This window comes from Prunus avium, chromosome 7 (genome assembly GCF_965620075.1).
Source record: "Prunus avium chromosome 7, drPruAviu1.hap1.1, whole genome shotgun sequence".
NCBI lineage: Eukaryota > Viridiplantae > Streptophyta > Magnoliopsida > Rosales > Rosaceae > Prunus > Prunus avium.
Window position 1 is genome coordinate 4148816 of NC_142290.1, and position 27073 is coordinate 4175888.

The 27073-nt window shown below is 38.1% G+C and overlaps 4 protein-coding genes across 7 annotated transcripts; 3 read left to right on the forward strand and 1 right to left on the reverse strand.

Moving 5' to 3' along the window:
- The first annotated feature begins 221 nt into the window (after window positions 1–221).
- Window positions 222–26270, forward strand: LOC148292857 (protein FAR1-RELATED SEQUENCE 5-like). Of its 4 annotated transcripts, XR_015837095.1 has the most exons (7): window positions 224–276; window positions 623–695; window positions 16382–22471; window positions 22557–22734; window positions 23282–25465; window positions 25549–25692; window positions 25959–26270. XR_015837095.1 is itself a non-coding variant. In XM_088255994.1 (6 exons), exons 5-6 carry the CDS (start codon window positions 24210–24212, stop codon window positions 25640–25642), a joined length of 1350 nt encoding a protein of 449 aa, XP_088112120.1. In that variant the 5' UTR covers window positions 224–276; window positions 623–695; window positions 16382–22471; window positions 22557–22734; window positions 23282–24209; the 3' UTR covers window positions 25643–26270. The 4 variants fall into 4 exon arrangements, 1 of the variants encoding a protein (XP_088112120.1); XM_088255994.1 differs by having other exon boundaries at window positions 25549–26270; XR_015837097.1 differs by lacking the exon at window positions 16382–22471 and having other exon boundaries at window positions 251–276.
- Window positions 10407–11662, forward strand: LOC148292858 (uncharacterized). Its single transcript, XM_088244471.1, has 3 exons — window positions 10407–10986; window positions 11080–11297; window positions 11411–11662. Exons 1-3 carry the CDS (start codon window positions 10407–10409, stop codon window positions 11660–11662), a joined length of 1050 nt encoding a protein of 349 aa, XP_088100597.1.
- On the reverse strand, window positions 14197–15199 carry LOC148292859 (uncharacterized). Its single transcript, XM_088244472.1, has 2 exons — window positions 15066–15199; window positions 14197–14962 (listed from the first exon to the last, which is right to left on the reverse strand). The coding sequence occupies exons 1-2, from the start codon at window positions 15197–15199 to the stop codon at window positions 14197–14199; spliced, it is 900 nt and encodes a 299-aa protein (XP_088100598.1).
- LOC110744537 (protein FAR1-RELATED SEQUENCE 5-like) lies at window positions 23318–23968 on the forward strand. The gene has a single exon (XM_021944529.2). It carries the CDS (start codon window positions 23318–23320, stop codon window positions 23966–23968), a length of 651 nt encoding a protein of 216 aa, XP_021800221.2.
- Window positions 26271–27073: the final 803 nt, after the last annotated feature.

The following is a 27073-nucleotide window of genomic DNA, read 5'->3' on the forward strand; positions in this document are numbered from 1 at the left end:
CACGCAAGATGCTGTTGTACCTTACGGGTTTGGTGTTTGCAATGGCGGCAAGCAGTTATGCAGCTGTTCCTTTCTACAGAAGATTCTGCCAAGCTACTGGATATGGAGGCACTGTCCAACCTCGTGAGGTCTGAATCTCTTATGTCATTTGGGCTTTAATGTTTGTTTGTTTTTCCTCAATTTGATTGATTACAACATGCCTTTGCGGTTTTGCTTTCCGTAGAGTTTTGAGCAGAAGATTGCTCGGCATGGTAAGGATGGCACGGTCACTACAAGGTCTGCTTTCTGCTTCTATAGTAGCTTGTCCTCTTCTTATGTTTGCACAGTTAATTAAATCGTTATTTGTTATTCTGTTGTTGATTTTTCCTCCCCACCACTAGCCTAAGATATAAATAAATGAATGTTTGCTAGGTGACAACCCCTGTCCTAATTATACGCTACTTCCACTCAACTTCAAAAGTTTTTATGTGAACCTTTGTTTTGTTTCTATCTTATGAAAACCTTATTCTTATACTAGTTTTTTTCTTTCTGAAAAGATGTTATTCTCCAATATGTATCATTCTATGACTTGGATTAAAGGAAGATCCGAGTATTAATATTTCCATATGATGTCCTCCTGCAGGGAGATTGTGGTTCAGTTCAATGCTGATGTGGCTGATGGAATGCAATGGAAGTTTATTCCTACACAAAGAGAGGTTTTTCTCATACAATATGTTTATTTATTGGGTCAATTTCAGTTTAGTACTCTGAACTTTCACCCAAATGGCATGTGACCACTCCAACCCCAACACTACCTTAAACCACAACCCATATAACCGTCAGCCAAATTCAAACCCCAACCCCTCTGTCTGGATGATTCCTTGATTTGGTTGAATAAAAAAATTTGAAACGTTCATCCTCAACTGATCCCAAATTCCCTAAGCCAAAACAAAAGGCTTATCCCAAATTTTCTTCGTGGTAGTGGATCATGAAAACACCACCATCCCCATTTTTTTCAATAAAAACAAGAGTGAGATCCATATTTTCTGATCCAGTCGATGGTGTGCGGGAGGCCAAATCTTCTTATTGTGGCAGAAGGAGGGTGGGGGTCAGTGCTAAGAAGATGGGAGTGGGGGGGCAGGATGGGGGTGAGGGGGTTGGAGTGGTGGTGGTTGTAGTCCAAGGGTAGAATTAGGGGAGGAGGAGAACCATTCGAGTAAACATTCAGGGTACTAAACTGAAATTGATCATTATTTATTCGTAATGTGCATTATTGTTCTTGCTACAATTTTGATGCTTTACTTAACATTCTTGCCGTCGTTATGTTAACTCGCAATTGTACGGGCCAATTAGTAGTATATCAAGACAAGTATGAGGTCATACCCACAAGGACAGAGAAGTTAAACTTAGTTATGTACTTAGATTACCGGATTCAAGAAAGTAAGAAGTTAAATCTAAAACAGAATTTAAAGCGAGAGTGATTGTGATTGTCAAACAAATGAAGCAAAATGAAATTAAAAACAAAAGCTAAGTGAGCAATTCCAACAAAGAGTGGTTTTGAAGCTTGAAAAACAGATTTGGAGATGAGGGCATTCGATTCACCATAACAATTCAATTCTAGGTTTAAGGATTCAAGTGACAAGTCTAATTCAGATTCAAAGATTGATTCTAGCTAAAGTATGATTAAGTCATGGTGTCTGGTCCTAACCTTGTATTCCTAATTCCCTACTTGATCATCTGTTGTCTAACCTAAAATTAAGCATTAGAAATCCATTAAGCATAGAAGAATGTTTTAAACAATCAAGCATGTATCTAATCCCTGTTGTCGAATGTCCATACATACTCTTCTTATTCATAGTTCAATTCGAATTAAGCATGGTGTCTACTCTTAATTCAAACCAAGATAGCTAACATACAAGTTTTAATGGTAATCAATCATTTAAACAAGTGTATTAACTTATAAGCATAATGAATATGAATAAGAACAAGAATCATGAATCAAACATGAAACTTGAACTCATAATGGGAAAGAAACTTAGATAGAAATGAGAAAACATAATAAATGCAATAAGAGTAGAAAAATCCTTTTATGAAATTCTTGTGGTGTCCAATGCTTCTCCAAGTGCTAGTCCACGTCTAATACTTTTCAAAGAGCTTCCCCACGTCTAGAAGGATGTATGAAGTTTAAGGGGGTGATTTAGGATGAGTTTGGGTGAGTGGTGATGGCTGAGAAAGAGGAAATTCGTAGGGAAATGGAAGGAAGGCTTGCTGGAACTGTTTTGGTGATTTGGGGCTGTTTAGAGTGTTTGGTTGATTGCTGGAGTGTTTGGGGATGAATGGAGTGATTTGTGGGATTGTAAATCCCAGGATGTTTGTATGAATAATGGATGAAATGAATGTATCTCCGTTTATAGAGTGCCAAATTCGTCCTCCCTTTTGGCTGGTGAAGCACACCTCTCTTAGTTGCTACCTAACTGTCTCAGCTGCCCAATAAATGCCAACTACTCCAGTTGCCCAATAAATGCTTATGGTGGACTATTCTTGGTCTCTTCATGGCAAGCTTGACTTTTGTTCATCTTTCTGAGTTCCCAAGCTAATTTGTCTCCCATATCTAGCTGCTCTTAAGTGTAGCACATGGCTCTAGAGATGTAGCCACATTAAATGTGATGGTAGCCAACTATGACTTTTCTGTGAACTTGGTTGGGTCTTTGACGTGCTGAGAGCTCCAGATTTATCCAATGAGGTTAAAATTTGGATATGAATTGGAACAACTTCTATCAAGGATGTCTCCTCATCCAAGCTGTGTACGTTGCTGAAATGAGGCCTACAAGATGACCTACGAAACTGGACTGACAAGGAGTGTGGCCCAAATTGGGTCTGTCATTAAGCTCATATTCATATCATCCCAATCAGCCCAAAACGTGCATGGATAGCATAAATGTGATCTCTTGCTATCTTAACTAACAAATCTCACTAGAAATCATAGCTCATGCATATCTCATCATGACTAAGTAACAATGATATCATCCTTAGGTCAGCATGTCTAGCTATTTCATGGGCTCATGAATTGGGCTTCCCTTAAGCAATTGATGACTTTGAGTCGTCCATTTTGAAGTTTAGAATGTGATTGTTCCAACCACATGTCATTTGGGCCAATCCAAGGTTGGATGAAGATGTTAAGGCCGAAATGAATTGCTAACTCAGTCTGCACGTTTTTGCACCAGTTTGCATCTTTCTTATCCAAAGCCATTATTGCTACCTAATACTCAAATAACTGAATGATAAACACAAAAGAGATTAAAAGCACAAGTTTAACTAAAAAACATAACAAAAACATAAGCTAGAAGGGTACAAAATGATATACAATTATGAATCGATCAAATACCCACAGACCTAGATTTTGCTAGTCTTCGAGCAAAACAAAACAAACAAATAATGGACGACTCAAAGTCATTAATTGCTTAAGGGAAGCCCAAGTCGTGAGCCCATGAAATAGCTAGACATGCTGACCTAAGGATGATATGATTGTTACTTGGTCATGATGAGATATGCATGAGCTATGATTTCTAGTGGGATTTGTTGGTTAAGATAGCAAGAGATCACATTGATGCTATCCATGCACGTTTTGGGCTGATTGGGATAAGAGGAATATGAGCTTAATGACAGACCCAATTTGGGCCACACTCCTTGTCAGTCCAGTTTCGTAGGTCATCTTGCAGGCCTCATTTTAGCAACCTACACAGCTTGGATGAGGAGACATCCTTGATAGAAATTGTTCCAATGCGTGTCTATTATAACATATCCAAATTTCAGCCCCATTGGATAAATCTGGAGCCCTCAGCACGTCAAAGACACAACCAAGTTCACAGAAAAGTCATAGTTGGCTGCCATCACATTTAATGTGGCTACATCTCTGGAGCCCTGTGCACATGGGAGACAAATCAGCTTGGGAACTCAGAAAGATGAACAAAAGTCAAGCTTGCCATGAAGAGACCAAGAATAATCCACCATAAGCATTTATTGGGCAGCTGGAGCAGTTGGCATTTATTGGGCAGCTGAGACAGTTAGGCAGCAGCTAAGAGAGGTGTGCTTCACCAGCCAAAAGGGAGGACGAATTTGGCACTTTGTAAATGGAGATACATTCATTTCATCCATTACTCATACACACATCCTAGGATTCACAATCCCACAAATCACTCCATCCATCCCCAAACACTCCAGCAATCAACCCAACACTCTAAATAGCCTCAAATTACCAAAACTGTTCTAGCAAGCTTTCCTTCCATTTCCCTTCGAATTTCCTCTTTCTCAGCCATCATCACTCACCCAAACTCATCCCAAATCTTCCCCTTAACCTTCATACATCCTTTTAGACGCGGGGAAGCTCTGGGAGAAGTATTAGACGTGGAGAAACACTTGGAGAAGCATTGGACACCACAAGAACTTCATAAAAGGGTTTTTTTTTTTTTTTTTTTAACTCTTATTGCATTCATTATGTTTTCTCATTTTTGTCTAAGTTTCTTTCCCATTAAGAGCAGCTAAATCCATAACTAGGTCTTCGATATAACCTAACATGAATATTCTGGGTTTATAAATTTCAAGTTTCAAAGAGGGTTAGAGTCTTAACCAAAGAGGGTTAGCAAGTACACGATATAATATTTCATAAATGAGAGTGTTATTTTTGTGGCCATTACACCAAGTGAACGGAATACCAGAGGCAGTCAAGGAAAAAACTTCACAATCATGAATGAATTGATTAAAATCCATCATAGCTTGAGAAACAGTTTGAGTACCCTCAATCTTTTCTTGGAGAGAACAAATATTATTGAAGTCACCTAATAAAAGCCAAGGTTCAAGGTTTATTGGTTTTAGCCTAGGTATTTCAATCCACATCGATTTCTGTTTTGCTTTTTGAGGATATGCATAAACAAAGGTGGCTGGCAAACTATTAACGGCATCTAAATCTTGCATAGAACAATGGATATAATGCTCATTGTAATTCAAAATACTAATATATAAAATAGCAGGATTCCACATCAAGAAAATACCCCCACATTGGCCAATGAAGGGTACGCAAAAACTATTGTTAAAACCTAGCCTCTGGACCAAGTGGTCAGCTTTGGCCTTAGAAGCTTTAGAATCCACAACACAAAATAAGTCTACATTTAAAGTACTAATATAGAAAAGACATTGCAAAATAAAACCTTGCCAAGCACTGCCTCGACTATTCCCAACTGGAAGCTTCAGGAGGGGATGGATGTATCATCAAAGGGAATAGCATGGTTTGAGACACCTAGAATCTCCACACTTGGCTCAGATTCTTCTTGCTCTTCCTTAGGTTCTTCACAAACTCTCTTCTTGGGACTTTTGAAAGCAAGAATAGCAGGGCTATTCACTTCCAAGGAAGGGCTTGGCTCAAACATTGGAGCTTTGCCCTTACCATTACCCTCAGCACTAGTCACCTCCTTAAAAGACCTATCGTCTCTTATAGTCATCTTGGCTTTTCCTCTTTTATTGGACACCACAGTCCAACCTGGATCTGGCACCTCATGTTTCTACACACTCTCATCCTCATTTTCACCCTCCACATTAGCATGATGGATATCGTCAATGGTATTGTTATGTCAATTTTACCCTTTGAGGTAAATAAGGAAAACACATTGAAAATCTAAATTTAATACATTATTTCCTTGTAATTGAATTCCATAATTTAAATTTTGAATTCTTTCCTTCATAATATTCCTAATATATGGACAAAATACAATTTAATCAATACAAAGTAAAGACCCACAAATTATACCAATACAAGCACCCACATTAAATTATATACCTGACATACAAGTAAATAGTGTTATTATTAGTAACGAAAAATACTTAGTGATAAATCATGTTACCTATAAGTTAGGAACATAAATTAGAAAACTACCTATAAGTCAGATAAAAAAATAGAAAACTACCTATATCTGCGGTACATAAAAAAGATAAATGGTAAATCGTATGTTACCTATAACTTAGATTCATAAACAAAAAGGCAAAAAAGTGTGGTACCTATATCTCATGTATGTCAAAACACAAGTCAATTTAATAACTTTTTTTTTGTTAAAGGAATATGTTACCTATAATTTAGATATATATATGAAGAAAAATAATATATCAAAAAATGTATTACGTACCTATGTCTCTGGTATACTATACATAAAAGAACAACTAAAAAGAACAAAATAACTGAACCTGATTAAAAGTTGAGCATATATTCAACATAAAATAATAATAATAAGATTACCTCATTAAGAGTTGTTGGATGAGGAAAGAAATATAATATTGGCTAATTATCTCATTAAGGTAAGTAATCGAAGATAATGGGCAAGGGTAAATTGGATAAGGAAAGAAATATAATATTGGCTAATTATCTCATTAAGGTAAGTAATCTAAGATAATGGGCAATATTGGAACAAAAAATGATTTTAAATATATAAAATAAAAAGATTACATCAGACAATATTCAAAAAGGAATGTAATCCTATGTGGCACAAAAGTCAAAGGACTTGTATCAAAGTCACCAAATCCGAGGATTAAACCCAACTTCTAGATGAGAATTTGGATCTATATCAACTTTTCTAAAACAAGAATAACACCTTGGGCCAATCTTGTCTCTATGTACATTCATCAACAGAGCGAGGCTCAATATTGTCATCTTTTATGATCTCAGTAACCACTGAGAATGAAAATATATCATCAATGATCATCTCATTTCTATTTCACAATTCATTAATAGATGTATAATTTATGGAGATTTCTTGACTTTCAAGTACCACTGCCACTATAGTATTTGTCTCACCAAAGACATTTTCCTTTTCACGAAGTACCTGTACCTCTTCGGAGGCGTTTGAATCATGAATTGTTGGTTCTCCATTCATTTCATTTGGATTCATTTTGGCCATCGACTTCTTCTTTCGAGGAACTGAATCCTTTAAGCCTAGTGGCTTGCCACGCTTTAGGCGTGCAACAGATGAATCATTTTCTAGCACTTTTTTTTTGTCCACTATGGACATCAATCCTTGCAAGTGCATTCGTAGATGGGATATATGATTTTGTCACTTTTGTTGCATCATTAAATGCATTTGGCATTTGATTGGCAATACTTTGAAGCACTTAGTTTTCTCATTGAACGGTACGAGGATCGAGATGAGACAAAGTGGGTACATCCCATGATAATTCACGTCGTTCTTCAAGAACGAGTTTGCCTAGTTGTTCTTAAGGAACAAATTTTTCTCCACCTAATGGTGGGAAAATTGTCTCATCAAAATGGCAATCCGCAAATCGTATGGTAAAGATATCACCCGTCCGAGGCTCTAGATATCGAATGATAGATGGTGAATCAAAGTCAACATAAATTCCCAATCTACATTGAGGACCAATCTTAGTACGTTGCGGTGGTGCAATAGGCACATAGACCACACAACCAAGAACTCTTAAATGTTAAATTTTTGGCTGATTACCAAGCACGAGTTGTACCGGAGAATATTGATTAATAAAAATAGACCTCAACCGCATTAGTGATGCTGCATATAAAATGGCATATCCCCAAGCAGAAACTGGCAACTTTGTCTTCATGAGCAAAGTGCGAGTTATCAACTAAAGACGCTTAATCAAAGCTTCTGCCAAACTATTTTGAGTATAAACATGAGGACCAAGATGTTCAATGTCAATGCCTAGTAACATGCAGTAGTCATCAAAAGTTTGAGATGTAAATTAACCAGCATTATCGAGTCAAATTGACTTAATGGGATAATCTGGGAATTGGGCTCGTAATTTAATTATTTGAGCCAAAAACCTAGCAAATACCATATTCCGAGTGGACAAAAGGCAAACATATGACCATCATGTAGATGCATAAACCAATAACATAAAGTACCGAAATGGTCCACAAGGAGAATGAATAGGCCCACAAATGTCCCCTTGGATCTCTGTAAAAATTATGGGGATTCAACATCAACCTGTGGCTGAAATGGCCAGATTACCACCTTCCCTTGTGAAGCTTGGCAAGAGCTATCACTTGACAACATAATGTGTTTAGTCAACAAGGGATGTCCCTTGGAATTGGTAATAATCCTACGCATCATGGTGGATCCAGGATGACCCAACCGGTCATGCTAAAGCTTAAAAGCATTTAAGTCAATGAACTTCTAGTCCACGACATTATGCGCCTTAATTTTTCATGTGGTTGTATAGTACAACCCTGATGAAAGCGCACAAAACTTCTTCAGTATATGTTTCTGGGTATTACTAGAGGTAATGCAAAGATATTCCATATTTCCCTCATCTTTTGTTTCAATGCCAACAATTATGATTTATAAGGTTAAAAACAACTATTTTTATGTATAAAATTTATATATAAAAAACAGCACTTATTTCTATAAATTTTATTTATTAATAAACTAAATTAAATATCAGGTCGGTTTGAGCTACCCATGGACTTAAAATCATGGCCCAAGCTCTACCCTTTGCATAATGAATTGGGCCAAGCCCTCTCATAGTATTTGGTTGGGCTAACCCATCATGTCTGAGCCATATTTATAGACCTACCAACAAACCACTCTCTTCCCCCCTCAACCCACCTCTTCTTCCCTCACCCATGCATCCCAGCCCCATCCCCCCTGTGAAGTGAGTGATCATCTTGACCCTTCGAAAATCAAATTGTTGAAATTGCACCATCTGTTGTTTGGTCAATCCGAGAGTCAAGGTGGCTATTATAGAAATGCCAAGTATGCATATCTGTTTGTTAATAGCTTATTTTATGCACTACCTCCCGGTCAGTTTTCATAAAGAAACATAAAGAATGTATTTGGTTTTATGGTGCCTACTAATTCGAACCTTAGGTTACCTATGTATCCCTTCCAGGATTAAAGCCACTCGTAGTTCTAGGAATTGCATTGAGTCACTGATTGCAAAGAAAATTAATTTGAATTAGATTTGATTGTAAAGTGTTTGAGTGAATTTGGTTGAAAAAAGCAAGGATTCAATTTGGATTTGAGTTTTGGAAATTGCATCTAGACTGAGTATTTAGATTGGCTATCTATCCTTAATGAAATTAAACCAACATAGTTTACCCATTTGGATATGGAAGTTTGTGGTATTTGGGGCTAATTTGGTTAGGATAAAACATGGATTATGTTTTGTTGGATTTGACTGCAATTGCAACTAGACTAAGCCTAGATTGCCTACGTAACCTATGAAGGGATTCAACGATTTTAGTTTGAGACTTAGAAATTGATCCATGTATGACTCATCAATTTGGAATTTGTAACCACAAAATTCGAGATAAAGAACCCATGAATTAATTTGGGATATTTTGGGTGGCAACACGATGTCTAAGGAGTTTTGATTGAAGGAGTTGGTTGCTTGACACTTTTTTTTTATTTTTTTTGCGCTTTCCATTTGGGCAGAAGAGGCTTGGAGCCACAACTCTTGCCCCGTTGTACTTGCAACATAGAACTATACTTCATCTACTTATTATTTATCTCATAGCCAAATGGAAACCTGAAAATTAAGATTCTGGTTAGCTTAAAATCTGGGCCCTTAGATAAGGTCTAGGCTCAATCTTCCAAAGATAGGGCTGGGCCGACCCTGCCCAACCCTTTCATCCCTTAGGGCACTTCCAACAGTGAAACCCTTGCCATGGCAAGAGGGGGGCTAGGGTTGACACTATTCATGTGAATAGTATTTTTCCTTGCAAAAAGTAAGTTGCACTTCCAGCAGTTGTCATGGCAAAGGGCAAGTCCTATTCAATTTTTTGGTTTTTTCACAAATTTGTTTACGTAAACAAATAATTTGGACAATATTTTCGGATGAGATTTTCTGATAAAATATTCGGATAAGATTTTCATATAAGATTTTCAGTTTCAAATTTCAGATAAATTTCAAAATTTAAATTTCATATACATTTCATCTGAATTTCAAATTTCAGATAAATTTCATTTGAATTTCAACTTTCGGATAAATTTCATCTGAATTTCAAATTTCACATAAGATTTTCACCATATAAAATTGCGCCACGTGTCATCTGAATTTCAAATTTCAGATAAATTTCATTTGAATTTCAACTTTTCATTTGAATTTCACATTTCAGATAAATTTCATCTGAATTATAAATTTCGGATAAGATTTTCACCCTATAAAATTGCGCTACGTGTCATGTCTATCGACCTAAATTTTTCTATAAAACTAAGGCCTCAGCTCACAAACCTCTCACACTACATCTTCTCAAAAATTTCATTTCTCAGATTTTAGATTTCAGATTCCATATTCCATTCTCAATGGCAGACATGGAGGAGGTCTTGGAGAGGCAAGAACGAGAAATAAGAGAAAGAAGGCGTAGACGAGTTGCAAGCAAAAGAGTGCAGAGAGAACGAGATTAGCAAATTGTCATGGTTGTGGCTTTGCTTGATGAAGAAAACCAGAGTAGTCGTGGTTCACATGAAGGCCATGGCCCGAATGTTGACAAACATAGGCATTCTCGGGGTAAGAATCTTATGGAAGATTATTTTATCCCAACATCTCTGTACTATGATGTTCATTTTCGAGGGCAGTATAGAATGCAACAACATTTGTTCAATAAAGTTTGGCATGATATATGCAATTATGATGAATACTTTGTTCAAAAGAGAAATTGTGCTGGTGTTTTGGGACTGCTTCCCGAACAAAAGTTCACAGCTGCTATACGAATGTTGGCGTATGGTGCATCTGCTGATCAGGTGGATGAGATTGCCCGGATGGGGAAGTCCACTGCTTTGGAGAGTTTGGTTAGATTTTTTGATGCAGTCAAAATTCTGTACACCAGGGACTACCTGCGCAGACCTACATCCAGGGACATGCAACGACTTCTACAGAAAGCCGAATGGAGAGGATTTCCAGGAATGATTGGTAGGATCGACTGCATGCACTGGCAATGGAAGAATTGCCCAACTGCCTGGCAAGGAGATTACGATAATAGAAAAGGGCAAAAAAGTATCATGCTTGAAGCCATTGCAGGATTCGATACATGGGTTTGGCACGCCTTCTTCGGAGTTGCTTGATCTCAAAATAACTTGAACGTCCTAGGTCAATCCCCGGTGTTCAACGATGTTTTGAGAGGAGAAGCCCCGAAAATCACCTATGAAATCAACAATACCGTCTACCAAACTGGGTACTATCTAGCTGACGGCATCTACCCGAGGTGGACAACATTTGTGAAATCACTTCCGCATCCCCGAACCCCGAAGCAAAATTATTTGCTACCTATCAAGAGAGTTACAGAAAAGATGTCGAGAGGTGCTTTGGTATCCTCCAAGCTCGGTGGGCGATCATTAGGGGTGTGGCGCGTATGTTTGATGAGGAGGTGTTGAGGAGCATAATGATGACATGCATCATCCTCCATAACATGATTGTGGAGGATGAGTATGATTACGATGCTGAAGAGGTGTACGAACCGGATCCCATGAACACGGCCTTGATAAGAATTTATGAAAAACCCATAAGGCCAAATGGAGAACCAGTGGAGCATGAATTGTTGGTTAAAGATGGTCGTTTCATGAACCGTATAATTGATCGATATACGGAGATGCAATCGTCGTATATTCATGAACGCCATCAAGTTGACTTAATGGAGCATTTATGGGCAGTGAAAGGCAATGACGGTGAATGAAGTGAAGTGAAGATGTGTTTTAAGATTTTAATGTTTATGTTTTATGTTTAGTTATGTTTGGTTTTTTTATGCTTTGGTTGTGGTTTGTTTGTTTTTATATTTTTAATGCTTTGGTTGTGGTTAGTTTTTTATGTATGGAATGTTTTGAATAAAAAGGAATTTTATTTAATAGTTTCTTTGGTAACTCAAAGAAAACCAATACTACTAATAAAATAAAATACATGAATTACAACTAATTTTTAAAACAAAACATTAAAATACAATGAAATGAAAAAGGAAAGCAAACTAACTTAAGGGTTTCCATCATTTAACCAATCCGTGTTGCTAGGTCCATCATCACGAAAAAGTCTTCGTCTCATAATAGCCTTTCGTTCTAGCTTCCAAAATTGTTTTGTTTCAGGGCACATATGGCTTGTATCCATAGCCATGGTTTCCCGATCCTTCTTGTCTTCGTTTTCTTTGCATTGATACTCCCATTATTTGCGTACATACTCCCTTTCTCTAGCATATTCTATTTGCATTGCCCTATCATCTTCTTAGGCTTTCCTGTCTATTTCAATTCTCAAGGCGCCTTGCAATTTCCTCCAAAAATTTAGAGGCATTACTGGTACAATTATTTCATCTCTTTGCCTTCACCACCTTCCTCCCAATAGGCCTCGGCTTCCTTTCAATGGGTGAGTCTTCACTCATAGGGGATTCCATAGGCGAATCCGAAGCTTGTGAATCATGGAGTGGCGTCTCGTTTAACACCACCGTTGGAGCCGTTGGAATAATGCTAAATCTCTTACAATGCTTCACCACCTCCCAACATTGGGTATGGTTGAAAGGTTTTTTCCCTTGTCCAGCAGCACCATACCACATTTGAGCTTGCATAATCTATAAAAAAAAAAATTGAATATGCAAGGAACTTAAAAAAAAATATTGGTAATGCAAAAAAGATAAACATATTAATGAAAATCCAAGAAATATTAACAAAATATAGAGAATGCAACAAACATTTAAATAAATATTAGAAATACAAGGCATATTAACAAAATATAAAAATTGCAAGAAACATTTAAATAAATATGGAAATACAAGAAATATTAACAAAATATAAAAAATGCAAGAAACATTTAAATAAATATGGAAATACAAGAAATATTAACAAAATATACAAATTGCAAGAAACATTTAAATTAAAATTAATAGGACATTAAAATTAATAAAATGAAAATTACAAATAATTTACCTCATTGCTTAGATTTTCCCTGCTTCTTTGGTTATCCATCGCTTTTGTGAGGGCATCTCTCCATTTCCCCAACTCTTTGTTGAGAATTTTCCACCGACTAGACAATGCCATTTCCGTACAGGTGGAACTCAATCTTTCAACAAATTCGTGATGAATTTTTTTCACATTTGACTGAATTTCATCTCATTACCCGATATGAGATCATGACTAATTTGGACCTAACACTCACACAACAAGATATCTTCCATGATGCTCCATGCCCCTCCGGTTTCTTGAGAAAAAGCCATAATGATAGAGAAAAATTAAACTTGAAAGTGAAAAAAGTATTGAGTAGAAAGTGAAAAAAATATTGAGTAGAAAGTGAATAATAGTTGGAGAAGGAGAAGATGTATGAGGATTTGTTGGGAGGTGGTGAAGCATTGTAAGAGATTTAGCATTATTCCAACGGCTCCAACGGTGGTGTTAAACGAGACGCCACTCCATGATTCACAAGCTTTGGATTCGCCTATGGAATCCCCTATGAGTGAAGACTCACCCATTGAAAGGGAGCCGTGGCCTATTGGGAGGAAGGCGACGAAGGCAAAGAGAGGAAATAATTGTACCAGTAATGCCTCTAAATTTTTGGAGGAAATTGCAAGGCAAAGCGCCTTGAGAGTTGAAATAGACAGGAAAGCCCAAGAAGATGATTAGGCAATGCAAATAGAATATGCTAAAGAAAGGGAGTATGTACGCAAAGAAAGGGAGTATCAACGCAAAGAAAATGAAGACAAGAAGGATTGGGAAACCATGGCCATAGATACAAGTCATATGTCTCCTGAAACAAAATAATTTTGGAAGCTAGAATGAAAGGCTATTATGAGAGGAAGGCTTTTTCGTGATGATGGACCTAGCAACACGGATTGGTTAAATGATGGAAACTCTTAAGTTAGTTTGCTTGCCTTTTCATTTCATTGTATTTTAATGTTTTGTTTTAAAAATTAGTAGTAATTCATGTATTTTATTTTATTAGTAGTATTGGTTTTCTTTGAGTTACCAAAAAATCTATTAAATAAAATTCCTTTTTATTCAAAACATTACATACATAAAAAAACTAACAACAACCAAAGCATTAAATTATATAAAAACAAACAAACCACAACCAAAGCATAAAAAAACCAAACATAACTAAACATAAAACATAAACATTAAAATCTTAAAAAATATCTTCACTTCATTCACCGTCATTGCCTTTCACTGCCCATAAATGCTCCATTAAGTCAACTTGACGGCGTTCATGAATATACGACGATTGCATCTCCGTATATCAATCAATCATACGGTTCATGAAACGACCATCACTAACCAACGGTTCATGCTTCAATGGTTCTTCATTTGGCCCTATGGGTTTTTCATAAATTCTTGTCAAGGCTGTGTTCATGGGATCCGGTTCGTACACCTCTTCAGCATCGTAATCATACTCATCCTCCACAATCATGTTATGGAGGATGATGCATGTCATCATTATGTTCCTCAACACCTCCTCATCAAACATACGCGCCGCACCCCTAATGATCGCCCACCGTGCTTGGAGGATACCAAAGCACCTCTCCACATCTTTTCTGTAACTCTCTTGATAGGTAGCAAATAATTTTTGCTTTTGGGTTCGGGGATGTGGAAGTGATTTCACAAATGTTGTCCACCTCGGGTAGATGTCGTAAGCTAGATGATACCCAGTTTGGTAGACGGTATTGTTGATTTCATAGGTGATTTTCGGGGCTTCTCCTCTCAAAACATCGTTGAACACCGGGGATTGACCTAGGACATTCAAGTCATTTTGAGATCCAGCAACTCCGAAGAAGGCGTGCCAAACCCATGTATCGAATCCTGCAACGTCTTCAAGGATGATACTTTTTTGCCATTTTCTATTGTCGTAATCTCTTTGCCAGGCAGTTGGGCAATTCTTCCATTGCCAGTGCATGCAGTCGATGCTACCAATCATTCCTGGAAATCCTCTCCATTTGGCTTTCTGTAGAAGTCGATTGCCCTTGGCGTAGGTCTGCGCAGGTAGTCCCTGGTGTACAGAGTTTCGACTGCATCACAAAATCTAACCAAACTCTCCAAAGCAGTGGACTTCCCCATCCGGGCAATCTCATCCACCTGATTAGCAGATGCACCATACGCCAACATTCGTACAGAGATGTTGGGATAAAATAATCTTCCATAAGATTCTTACCCTGAGAATGCCTATGTCTGTCAACATTCGGGCCACGGCCTTTATGTGAACCACGACTGCTTTGGTTTTCTTCATCAAGCAAAGCCACAACCATGATAATTTGCTAATCTCGTTCTCTCTGCACTCTTTTGCTTGCAGCTCGTCTACGCCTTCTTTCTCTTATTTCTAGTTCTTGCCTCTCCAAGACCTCCTCCATGTCTGCCATTGAGAATGGAATATGGAATCTGAGAAATGAAATTTTTGAGAAGATGTAGTGTGAGAGGTTTGTAAGCTGAGCCTTAGTTTTATAGAAAAATTTAGGTCGATAGACATGACACGTGGCGCAATTTTATAGGGTGAAAATCTTATCCGAAATTTAAAGTTCAGATGAAATTTATCTGAAATGTGAAATTCAAATGAAAAGTTGAAATTCAAATGAAATTTATCTGAAATTTGAAATTCAGATGACCCGTGGCGCAGTTTTATAAGGTGAAAATCTTATCCGAAATTTGAAATTCAGATGAAATTTATCCGAAATTTGAAATTCAAATGAAATTTATCTGAAATTTGAACTTCAGATGAAATGTATATGAAATTTAAAATTTGAAATTTATCTAAAATTTGAAACCGAAAATCTTATCTAAAAATCTTATCCGAATATTTTATCAGAAAATCTCGTCCAAATTAATTGTTTAGGTAAACAAATTTGTGAAAAAAAAACAAAAAATTGAATAGTACTTGCCCTTTGCCATGGCAAACTTACTTTTTGCAAGGAAAGACACTATTCACATGAAGCCCTAGCTCCCCCCTTGCCATGGCAAGGGTTTCACTGTTGGAAGTGCCCTTAGCACTTCCACTCGTTTGCCCTTTGTCATGGCAAGGGGGGCTAGGGCCGCTACTATTCATGCGAATAGTGGTTGCCCTTGCAAAAAGCAATGTGTGTTTCCACTTGTTGCCATGGCAAAGGGCAAATACTATTCATTTTTTTTACCTGAACTATTAATTTGGATAATATTTCCAAATTAGATTTTTGGGTTCGTACGTGTCAATATTTATTATAAAATTCATATCTCATAATCGTTTAAAATTTTTGGATAAGATTTTCGGTTTCAAATTTCAAATAAATTTCAAAATTCAAAATTCAGATAAGATTTTCACCCTCTAAAATTGTACCACGTGTCATCTCTATCAGCCTAAATTTTCTATAAAACCATATGCTCAGCTCATACATCTCACACCAGATCTCTATATTTTCATTTCTTTGATTTTAGAATTCATACTCCATTCTTAATGTCAGACATGAATGAGGTTTTGGAGAGGCAAGAGCGAGAAACTAGAGAAAGAAGGCGTAGACGAGCTACAGGCAAAAGGGTGCAAAGAGAACTAGATCAACAAATTGTTATAGCAGTGGCTTTGCTTGATGAAGAAAACAAAAGGGGCCGCCGTGTTTCACAAGTCGGTCGTGGCCCGAATGTGGACAGACATAGGCATTCTCGAGGTAAGAATCTTCTAGAAGATTATTTTATCCCAACTTCTTTGTACTCTGATGTTCATTTTCGAGCGCGATATAGAATGCAACCCCATTTGTTCAATAAAGTCATGCATGATATTTGCAATTATGATGAATACTTTGTTCAAAAGGCAAATGTTGCTGGGGTTTTGGAACTTCTTCTCGAGCAAAAGTTTACAGTTGTTATACGAATGCTGGCATATGGTTCATCTATTGATCAGGTGGATGAGATTGCCCAGATGGGGAAGTCCACTACTTTGGAGAGCTTGGTAAGATTTTGTGATGCAGTCGAAACTCTGTACACTAGGGACTACCTGCGCAGACCTATGCCCAGGGACCTGCAACGGCTGCTACAAAAAGCCGAAGCTCGAGAATTTCTAGGAATGATTGGTAGCATCGATTGCATGCATTGGCAATGGAAGAATTGCCCAACTACTTGGTAAGGAGATTATGGAAATAGGAACGGGCAAAAAAGTATCATCCTTGAAGCCGTTGCTGGATTCGATACATGGGTTTGGCACGCCTTCTTCGGAGTTGCCGGATCTCAAAATGACTTGAACGTCCTAGGTCAATCTCCGTTGTTCAACGATGTTTTGAGAGGTGAAGTCCCGTATATCACCTATGAAATCAACAATACCGTCTACCAGAATGGGTATTATCTTGCTGATGGCATCTACCCGAGGTGGACCACATTTGTGATGTTGCAGACGTGTATGAAACGGATCCCATGAACACGACATTTTTGGTCATTTTAGGTCCTAAGAGCACTTCTAGCAACAAGGGCTGGCTCGGGCTGGGGGGGGGTGAGAGCCCAAAATCTTATTCTAGCAGCAAGGGCTGGCCCGGGCAGAAGGTGGGGACCACGAGACTTGGTTGGCCCGGGGGGGAGTTCAACCCGCACGCGAGCCCGAGTTTTGGGCTGATGTCATCACTGAGGCTAGCCTGGCGTCAGCCCTTGGATTTGAATTTTTTTTACCGTTGGCGCGTACGTTAAAAAAAAAGTTGCACGAGCGCCCAACGGCTAGCAGCCACATGGCGTCCTCTGGGCTCTCCGATCGCTTTTTGTCCTCCAATCCAACGGCAGCCAATTTTTTTGCAATAAAATAATGCAAAAAATTCAAATTAAAAAAAAAAAATTACCCAAAAATTAATTATTTTTTCCCTATAAATACCAACTAATACTCTTCACTGTATTTTAATGTTTTGTTTTAAAAATCAATTGTAATTCATGTATTTTATTCCATTAGTAGTATTGGTTTTCTTTGACTGAATAAAGAAAGCATTGAATAAATACCTTTTTATTCAAAACATTCCATACATAAAAAACAAACCACAACCAAAGCATTCAAAGAAAACAAACCACAACCAAAGTATTAAAAATAAACAAACCACAACCAAAGCATAACTAAAAATAAAACATAAACATAATAAATTAAAAAAACTTCTTCACTTCACTTCATTCACTGTCTGTTTGTGCCTAATAAATCACGATCGTAAAAATGACCGAAGGTGTTTCCGCTCGGCCCTAGCACCTATTCATGAACTGGAACGTGGCGTTTTGTCTTCCCAGAGACAAAGGAAAAGCTGCAAAGGCATAATCATCTCGGCATCGACCGCGGCATTATGGGCCGAGGCCGAAGGATGAAAGAAACACGGCCAAAGATATTGGAGTCAAATCACCACGTGGCAGCAGGGTTCCACGCTTCATTTAATGAAGTAATGCCTCTGACTAGCAAACCCACTAGCTGTAAGAAGGCATTTAATGCACAAGGGAAGAAGGGAAGTGACTAAAGTCAGGATTTGGTGATAGAAATCAGAGTGGTTAGGCGCAAACATTCTGGCAAATATTCTTACAACTTGAGGTCAGATCAACCAACCACCAGACCAGGGCATTAAATGCGTCCCCACGGCCAGAGGTGCAGAACCCACGATCAGGGCGGCAGCCGAGATTCACCAGGATTTATGGGGTCACACCATCATGCTTCGCGATCCCAAATGTCGATTGGACTACCCACTTGCTCTGATCAGACTCCACCATGCAGATTTTCAGCATCGATTACTCCTCCAGAGCTTTTCCTATAAATACGAAGCTCAAGCTACATTCAAAAGGTTCAAACATCAAACCAAAAGCCTCCCACGGAGCAAATTATATTTTCCTGTAATGCACTTTCAATACCTTTACTTGCTTTCCTAGGAGTAGTGATAGATTGTAAGGAAAAAATCCATTCATCAATATATCATACGACCCTTGATTTTCAAGGCGCCGAAGCACCATCTCTGTTACGCTCTCATTCACCCCATATATCATACGACCGTTGCTCTCTGAGCAACGCGCCGGAGCACCGCCCAAAACCCACCATCAACACCACCACTAAACGGCCTTGTAGCTCAGGCCGTGAACCTGACGGCCGAGATCAGTTCCTCTCTCGGCCACAATCGTTTGATCAGAGGTCAGACTCAAAACAGGCGCACCACTTAAACCATACTATCCAAACCACATCACCATCTCGATGCACGGTAGACCGTGCTGGCAGGCCTGCACACAACTACACCGCATCCAAAAGAAGGACGTCACGTGTTAATGCATATCCCCTCGGCCTGGAGCACCAGGCCGTGAGATTTGCGACGCCAACACTGTCAATGCCTTTCACCGCCCATAAATGCTCCATCAAGTCAACTTGACGTCGTTCATGAATATAAGACGATTGCATCTCCGTATATCGATCAATCATACGGATCATGACACGACTGTCCCTAACCAATGGTTTATGCTGCACTGGTTCTCCATTTGGCCCCACGGGTTTTTCATAAATTCTTGTCAAGGTAGTGTTCATGGGATCCGGTTCATACACGTCTGCAGCATCGTAATCATACTCATCCTTCACAATCATGTTATGGAGGATGATGCATGTCATCATTATGCTGCTCAGCACCTCCTCATCAAACAAACGCGCTGCACCCCTAATAATAGCCCACCAGGCTTAGAGGATACCAAAACACCTCTCCACATCTTTTTTGTAACCCTCTTGATAAGCAGCAAATAATTTTTGCTTCTCGGATTGGGGATGCGGAATTGATTTCACATATGTGGTCCACCTCGGGTAGATGCCGTCAGCTAGATAATACCCATTATGGTAGACGGTATTGTTGATTTCATAGGTGATATTCGGGGTTTCACCTCTCAAAACATCGTTGAACACCAGGGATTGACCCAGGACATTCAAGTCATTTTGAGATCCGACAACTCCGAAGAAGACGTGCCAAACCCATCTATCGAATCCAGCAATGGCTTGAAGGATGATACTTTTTTGCCCATCCTATTTCCATAATCTCCTTGCCAAGTAGTTGGGCAATTCTTCCATTGCCAATGCATGCAGTCGATGCTACCAATCATTCCTGGAAATCCTCAAGCTTCGGCTTTTTGTAGAAGCCGTTGCAGGTCCCTGGGCATAGGTCTGCGCTGGTAGTCCTTGGTGTACAGAGTTTCGACTGCATCACAAAATCTTACCAAGCTCTCCAAAGTAGTGGACTTCCCCATCCGGGCAATCTCATCCACCTGATCAATAGATGAACCATATGCCAGCATTCGTATAATAACTGTAAACTTTTACTCGAGAAGAAGTTTCAAAACCCCAGCAACATTTGCCTTTTGAACAAAGTATTCATCATAATTGCAAATATCATGCATGACTTTATTGCACAAATGGGATTGCATTCTATATCGCGCTCGAAAATGAACATTAAAGTACAGAGAAGTTGGGATAAAATAATCTTCTAGAAGATTCTTACCCCGAGAATGCGTATGTCTGTCCACATTCGGGCCACAGCCGACTTGTGAACCATGGCAGCCCCCTTAGTTTTCTTCATCAAGCAAAGCCACTGCTATGACAATTTGTTGATCTAGTTCTCTTTGCACCGTTTTGCTTGCAGCTTGTCTACGTCTACGCCTTCTTTCTCTAGTTTCTCGCTCTTGCCTCTCCAAGACCTCGTTTATGTCTAACATTAAGAATGGAGTATGGATTCTAAAATCTAAGAAATGAGCTGAGCATATGGTTTTATAGACAAATTTAGGTCAATAGAGATGACACATGGCGCAATTTTAGAGGGTGAAAATCTTATCTGAAATTTGAAACCGAAAATCTTATCCGAAAATTTTATCCGATTATGAGATATGAATTTTATAATAAATATTGGCGTGTACAAACCTAAAAATATAATCCGAAAATATTATCCAAATTAATTGTTTAGGTGAAAAAATTTGTAAAAAAACAAAAAAATGAATAGTATTTGCCCTTTGCCATGGCAACGGATGGAAACACACATTGCTTTTTGCAATGGCAGCCACTATTCATGTGAATAGTAGCTGCCATATCCCCCCTTGCCATGGCAAAAGGCAAATAGGTGGAAGTGCTAAGAAGAAAGATTACAAACAACATGTAATTAATTAATTTGATTAATTGGTATATGATACCATATTGTCCCACATTGACAGTTAATCAATCTTCTTGGTGTTCAAGTGAAAGATGTGTTATAGAAGAATATAAGTGGGACAATTGTTTCAACTGATGCCATGACATTCAATTGAACCTAAGTGTTCTATGCCAGGGGATTGTGCTACAAAATATTCAACTCCAAAATGGAAGAGGTAATCCAACAATGTTACACCTACTTACAAAGAAGCTGTATCTTCTCGATGTTCTTGAGGATTAGTAAATTAAAACTAATAATAATTTAAAGGATCATGAAATTGTGTTTGGGATTGTAATTATGTATACTAGTACCTAATAACACATAAATAATTGTTTATTTCTTTTATCCCATTGGCCTGCTCATGAGCTCAAAATTTGGGCCCTTGGGCAAGGCATAGGCTTAGCATATTTAAGATAAGGTAGGCTCAGCCCGACCCATTCAATCCCTTAGAACCTAAAATTACCATGACAACAAAAAGAAAAACTACAAACAGCATGGAATTAATTAATTAGATTAATTTGTATATAATCCGATATTTTTCAATATTGACATTTAATCAACCTGCTTGTTTGATTTAATATATATATATATATATATATATATATATATATATGCATACGTTGGTTCTTCAAGTGAAGGATGTGAGATACAAGAACATAAGTGAGACAAATGCATCAATTCAGGCTGTAATGTTCAATTGAGCAAAGTGTTGCAAGCGAGGGGATTGTGCTACAACATATTCCACTTCATAATGGAAGAGCCAAATGCAACAATATTAAACCTGCTTACAAAGGAGTTGCATCTTCTCGATGTTCATGGGGATTAGTAAAGTAAAACTTTTTAACGAATGAAAATTGTATAGCCGTAATATCGCAATCACCTATGTTACGTAACACCAAGAGGTAGAGTGGTTCACTCATAAAAACGAGTTACATGCACTATTTTTTGTAGTTATATATATGTATAGGACTGTATTACATTGAAATAGACTTGAGAGCCTTTTGTAAGAACTGAGAGTAGCTTGAGAAAAATGAGGGAGAGAGTTGCCGAGTGTGAGGCCGAGAGAGGGGGTCCTTTTCTTGAGAGCAAGCCAACCCCCTTTATAGGGAGCTTCTATAGTGAGGGGAAAGTTATAAGGGGTTTTTTTTGAGGGGTATGTTAGAGCCATTGGATTTCATCCAACGGTGAGTTTTTAAAAGAGGGTGCATGTAGAACCGGGTTGAATCTGACCCGTTGGAAACCCAACTTCAGTTGAAGATATTTCCCTCTCTGAAAAATTCAAGAACACAATCCTCTGTTTTTGAATGTAACGCAAACCCAGAATTAGAAAGATCCAAAGCTCCCAAACCCTATAGTCGCTCCATTGTCATCAGCTCCTTGGGAGGCCTGCGATCTATGGCATCCTCGGTATGACGATTAATGGCTCTTATCTAGCTATTGCCCTGTTTTGATTCTATAGCTGAAGTGAAAACCCCTTCTCTTTTTCGTTCAGCACACGAGATTCCAAATGAAAGCAAAGTAGCATATCTGGTTCTGTAGCTAGACGCCGCAGCAGCATTTGTTCCTCGATTGTGGTAGAGATGGAGTCTCCACTACCAAAGAGTCTTCTCTAATGTCCACCACATTCTCTTAAGCTGATTGACTTCGGAGCTCCCGCTTGAGTTTGAGAGGTAAGTTTACTGTTGCTGGATTGATTTTATTGGGTTTGGTTTGTTTTTTGTGAGGGTGAGAAATTCGTCATTTGTGGCATCAATAATGCGTCATTTCTGCGGTCAATAATGTGTTATTCTGCCGTCAATAATGCGTCAGTTTTCTGTCAATAATGCGTCATTTCCTTATGAATATTCAATATATTTAGTTGATTGTTTTTGGTGGGGGTGGGAAATTATAAAATGTAGGTAAAAGATCCTAAACTTAGGCTTAATGGCATTAGGAGTAAGCATTTGGAGAGGATATTGGGAGAAGTTCTGTAATTGCTGGTTTGAATTACATTTGTGTTCTTAGTTGAACATGTTGGTTCTAATGTTATTTTTTTCCAGATTATTGCACAAGAGATGACGTAACTATTATTAAATTTTGTGTAATAATGGCTCTTACAAACAAGCTAGGCTATGCGTCTTTTTTGTGTCAATTTGGGCGATGTTTATTGTAAGTGGAATGCATTGATATGTTGTAATGCAGTAATGATTGATTAATGAATTAATATTTGCTATGCAGTGATTTAGAAGTAGTTCAAAAATATATGTGGGTAAAATGTCTGGGGGCTCAGAGAGTGATGACTGTGTAACAGCTAATGGGATGGTTTACATTCCTGAAGTAAGAAATGAGGAAACACCAGCGGTTGGGATGAAGTTCGACTCGCTTGACCTCGCTTATAATTTCTATAACAGATATGCATTCTTGGCTGGCTTTGGTATTCGACTTCATTCCAGCTTTCGGGGGACATATAAGAAAGAGATTCTGAGGAAAGAATTTGTTTGTTGCAAACAAGGTGCATACAGGAAAGATGAAACTCGGGAGAGAAAAAGACAGCGGGGAATAAGTAGATGCAATTGCAAAGCTAAGATTGTGGTTGTGAAGACAAATGGGAGCAAGAAGTATGCCATCTCTCTTTTTGCAGAGGGACACAATCATAAGATGACAGACTCAGAAAGAGTGCATTTATTGAGATCACACCGTCGTATTTCGGATTCTACAAAAGTACTTACAAAACAGTTGGGTTCGGTTAATATCCCCATTCATCAGAAGGTAAGTATTTTCGAGGTGCAATCCGGAGGAATGGATAAAATCGGTTTTATCAAAAAGGATATTTACAATCTTGAATGTAGTGTGAATGGGAAGCTGAGGAACCACGATGTTGAACTAGTGACCGAGTATTTTATGGCTGAACAGAAAAAAAAATGAGGCTTTTTATTTCAAGATTGAGGGAGATGGCGAAGACAGGTTTAGTCGATGTTTTTGGGCAGATGCAACTTCTAGACGGGCATACCGGTTGTATGGAGATGTTGTTGTATTCGATACCACATTCAACACGAATCGATACGACTTGACATTTGCACCAATATTGGGAGTTAATAACCATGGTCAGACAATTGTCTTAGCATGCACATTTTTGAGCAAGGAAACGACTGAGTCGTTTATTTGGATGTTTGAGGAGTTTAAGAAAGCCATGCAAGGTGGCGAACCTAAAACGATCATTACAGATCAAGATGCGGCCATCACCAGAGCGATTTCAATAGCCTTCCCGACTACATTTCATCAGCTTTGCATATGGCACATCACATCAAAGTTCCATGTTAAGTTACCACATTCTGCTTATAAGGAGTATTGGCGTGAATTTCAGAAAGCCATATGGGATACTGACAATAAGGATGAGTTTGATGCAAAGTGGAATATTGTGGTTACAAAGGCTGGTTTGACTGACCATCAATGGCTAAGTTCAATGTTTGATTTAAGGGAATCTTGGGTTCCAGCCTACGCACAAGACTTTTTTGCCGCTGGAATGTCAAGCAGCCAAAGAGCGGAAGGTTCTCATGCTTTCTTCAAGCAATACATATCAAGGAGAAATTCGTTGATGGATTTCATAATACGATTTGAGAGGGCACTTTCCCATCAACGTCAAAAAGAGTTAGCTGCTGATCACGTAGATGCATTTGAAGTGGCTCAATGTATTCTACCAATGCCAATGAACAAACAAATGGCTACCTTGTACACAAGGGCAATGTTTCAAAAGTTTGAGAAAGAACTAATACAAAGTACAACATGTTTCCTAGAGCTCAAAACAGAGGATGCTTCAAAAGTTGTCTTTAATGTGAGCGAAAGGAAAAATTGGCAAACAAGAGTGGCAGAAGTTGTATATGTCAAAGATTCTGACCACGCATCGTGTAGCTGCAAAAAATTTGAATTTGTTGGGATTATTTGCAAGCACATCCTAGCATTGTTCAGAAGGGACCAGATTGAATATATGCCCGATAAATATATTTTGAAAAGGTGGAAGAAAACTACGAAAGCTGGATTGGTGTCAGATGCAAATGGCAACGAAATTAAAGACTCTGCAGATCCTGGTCTTTTAATAACGCGGAGTACAATGTCCCGACTTGCTTCAGATGTGGTTGAGGATGCATTAATGTGTGAAGAAGGATGTGAGCTAGTGTCAGAGACTCTAAAAAGTTTGCGGGTGAAGTTGAAGTTGTTGAAGGATGGACCAAGTAATAACGAAGTTGGAGGGTCTAGCTCTCAAACACAATATATGAAAGACCCTAAGAGAGTAAGGTGCAAAGGAAGGTGGAAACAAGTAACGGGAGCAAAGGAAAAGCCAATGAAGCGAGGGATTCGACACTGTCGGGAGTGTGGAGACATTGGTCATGATAGAAGACAATGCCCAAGAAATTTGAACACACCGTAAGATGTTAAAACTATTTATAATAACACCTAAAATTTGAATAGTTAAATTTTTTATGTGCTTGTGTTTGGTGTTTATGCAGGACATCACCGTCAAACAATGAGGAATCAACTCCAATAGATCTCAGTGACCCATTATTCGACGAATTTTACAGGATGCACGGACCTACCGAATGATTTATGTTTGTATTATACAAAGGCCGGTTGTTATGAAGGCTAATGATCAGGTTAAGTTTTCTATATGCAGTTTTATTTTATTTGTTTGTTCATGTCCACTGCTAATTGAAATGGAAATTTGGTTGGTTTACTTCTTGCATGAAATTTGGACACATGTTAATTTTACATGTCTTCTCCCTATTTGGAAATTTTCATAGACATTTGATAAAGTATCAAATTTTGAGTTTTGTGAAGAAGCAATGACTTTTACCATGTACAATGGGTAGTTTATGCTGAATTATGAACGAGTGACACAGATTCATTGATTATATCACAGGGTAATGTAGCATTTCCAGCAGGGAGCTGTTGTTTCCATCAGCAGTAATGATTTCCAGCACGAATCATTTCTAGCAACACTAATCATTTACAGCAGCAACCAATTTTTCCTAATGTTATGTTCTAGTGCTTGACTGGTTATTAAGATCTGACCTTGACTATGAAGCAATATTGGTGCACGATTTTGTAAACATTCGTACCTGAAGGATACTTGAAATTTGCACTATGTTGGAACACAATGATTAGAAATCAGCGTGTAAAATACAAACTACAATACAACATCTTCTATGCATGATAAGTACATTGCAGCTAATCACATTTCGAATGCTTGGAGAATATTAAAGTGTACACCAACATTTCAACTACTCGTAATTTCGCACACACAAGAAAATTACATTGCAAAGCATTTTATGTGCTCCCTCTTAGCAATATCACGATCACCCCAACCAACTGAACAATGGTAGCCATATTCACTCGGTCGTATGGGTCAGCTTTTTCCGAGCAGCTTGCACGTGCTTATGGTCACTCGTGTCCCCACTCATATAGACGAAATAAATATTCAGCAATATTTGTAATATTTTGTTATATAAATAACCCATAAATCATTCACCAAAGAATGTATAGCACATTGGCATGTAAAGTGAATAAGGAGAGTGTTACTTATGACTGACGTGTCAATTTTTTCAAAAAAGTACGCCATCTGTTTAATGTGAAGGGACATGATAATGCGACTTTACTGATTCCCAACGCGTGGTGATATTGACAACTTATTGAATAATATTTCAGTTTTTGCAAAATACAATTTTAGACACAAGGAATTGCAATACATAGTCCCAATAATTATATATGAAGCAAATGAAAGTAATACTTGTGTTATTATAAATTAGATAATGAACATTAAGGAAATATACTTCTAATTTATCCCAGTTATATGTTGTTGTTTGTACTGTTTCATGTGACACTTTTTCTATCTTTCTTTATATTATATGTTTAGGGAATCCCTCAAAGCAACATATACTGTGAAAAATAAAATATTGTGTGAAGTTCTAATCACTCATATAGACTAGGACAAATATTCAGTACTATTTCAAAATTGCTTGACTGGTGTCAGGCCAT

Excerpts from the sequence above, each read along its gene's own strand:
- LOC110744537 (XM_021944529.2), top strand. The coding sequence starts at position 23,318 with ATGTCTGGGGGCTCAGAGAGTGATGACTGTGTAACAGCTAATGGGATG.
- LOC148292859 (XM_088244472.1), bottom strand. The coding sequence starts at position 15,199 with ATGGTTGTGGCTTTGCTTGATGAAGAAAACCAAAGCAGTCGTGGTTCA. Across the intron at positions 14,963-15,065 it reads TATTTTATCCCAACATCTCT|TCGAAACTCTGTACACCAGG; the intron begins GTACGAATGTTG and ends TTTGTGATGCAG.
- LOC148292858 (XM_088244471.1), top strand. The coding sequence starts at position 10,407 with ATGGTTGTGGCTTTGCTTGATGAAGAAAACCAGAGTAGTCGTGGTTCA. Across the intron at positions 10,987-11,079 it reads TAATAGAAAAGGGCAAAAAA|GTCAATCCCCGGTGTTCAAC; the intron begins GTATCATGCTTG and ends TGAACGTCCTAG. Across the intron at positions 11,298-11,410 it reads AGATGTCGAGAGGTGCTTTG|GATGAGTATGATTACGATGC; the intron begins GTATCCTCCAAG and ends ATGATTGTGGAG.
- LOC148292857 (XM_088255994.1), top strand. The coding sequence starts at position 24,210 with ATGTTTGAGGAGTTTAAGAAAGCCATGCAAGGTGGCGAACCTAAAACG. Across the intron at positions 25,466-25,548 it reads CCAAGAAATTTGAACACACC|GACATCACCGTCAAACAATG; the intron begins GTAAGATGTTAA and ends GTGTTTATGCAG.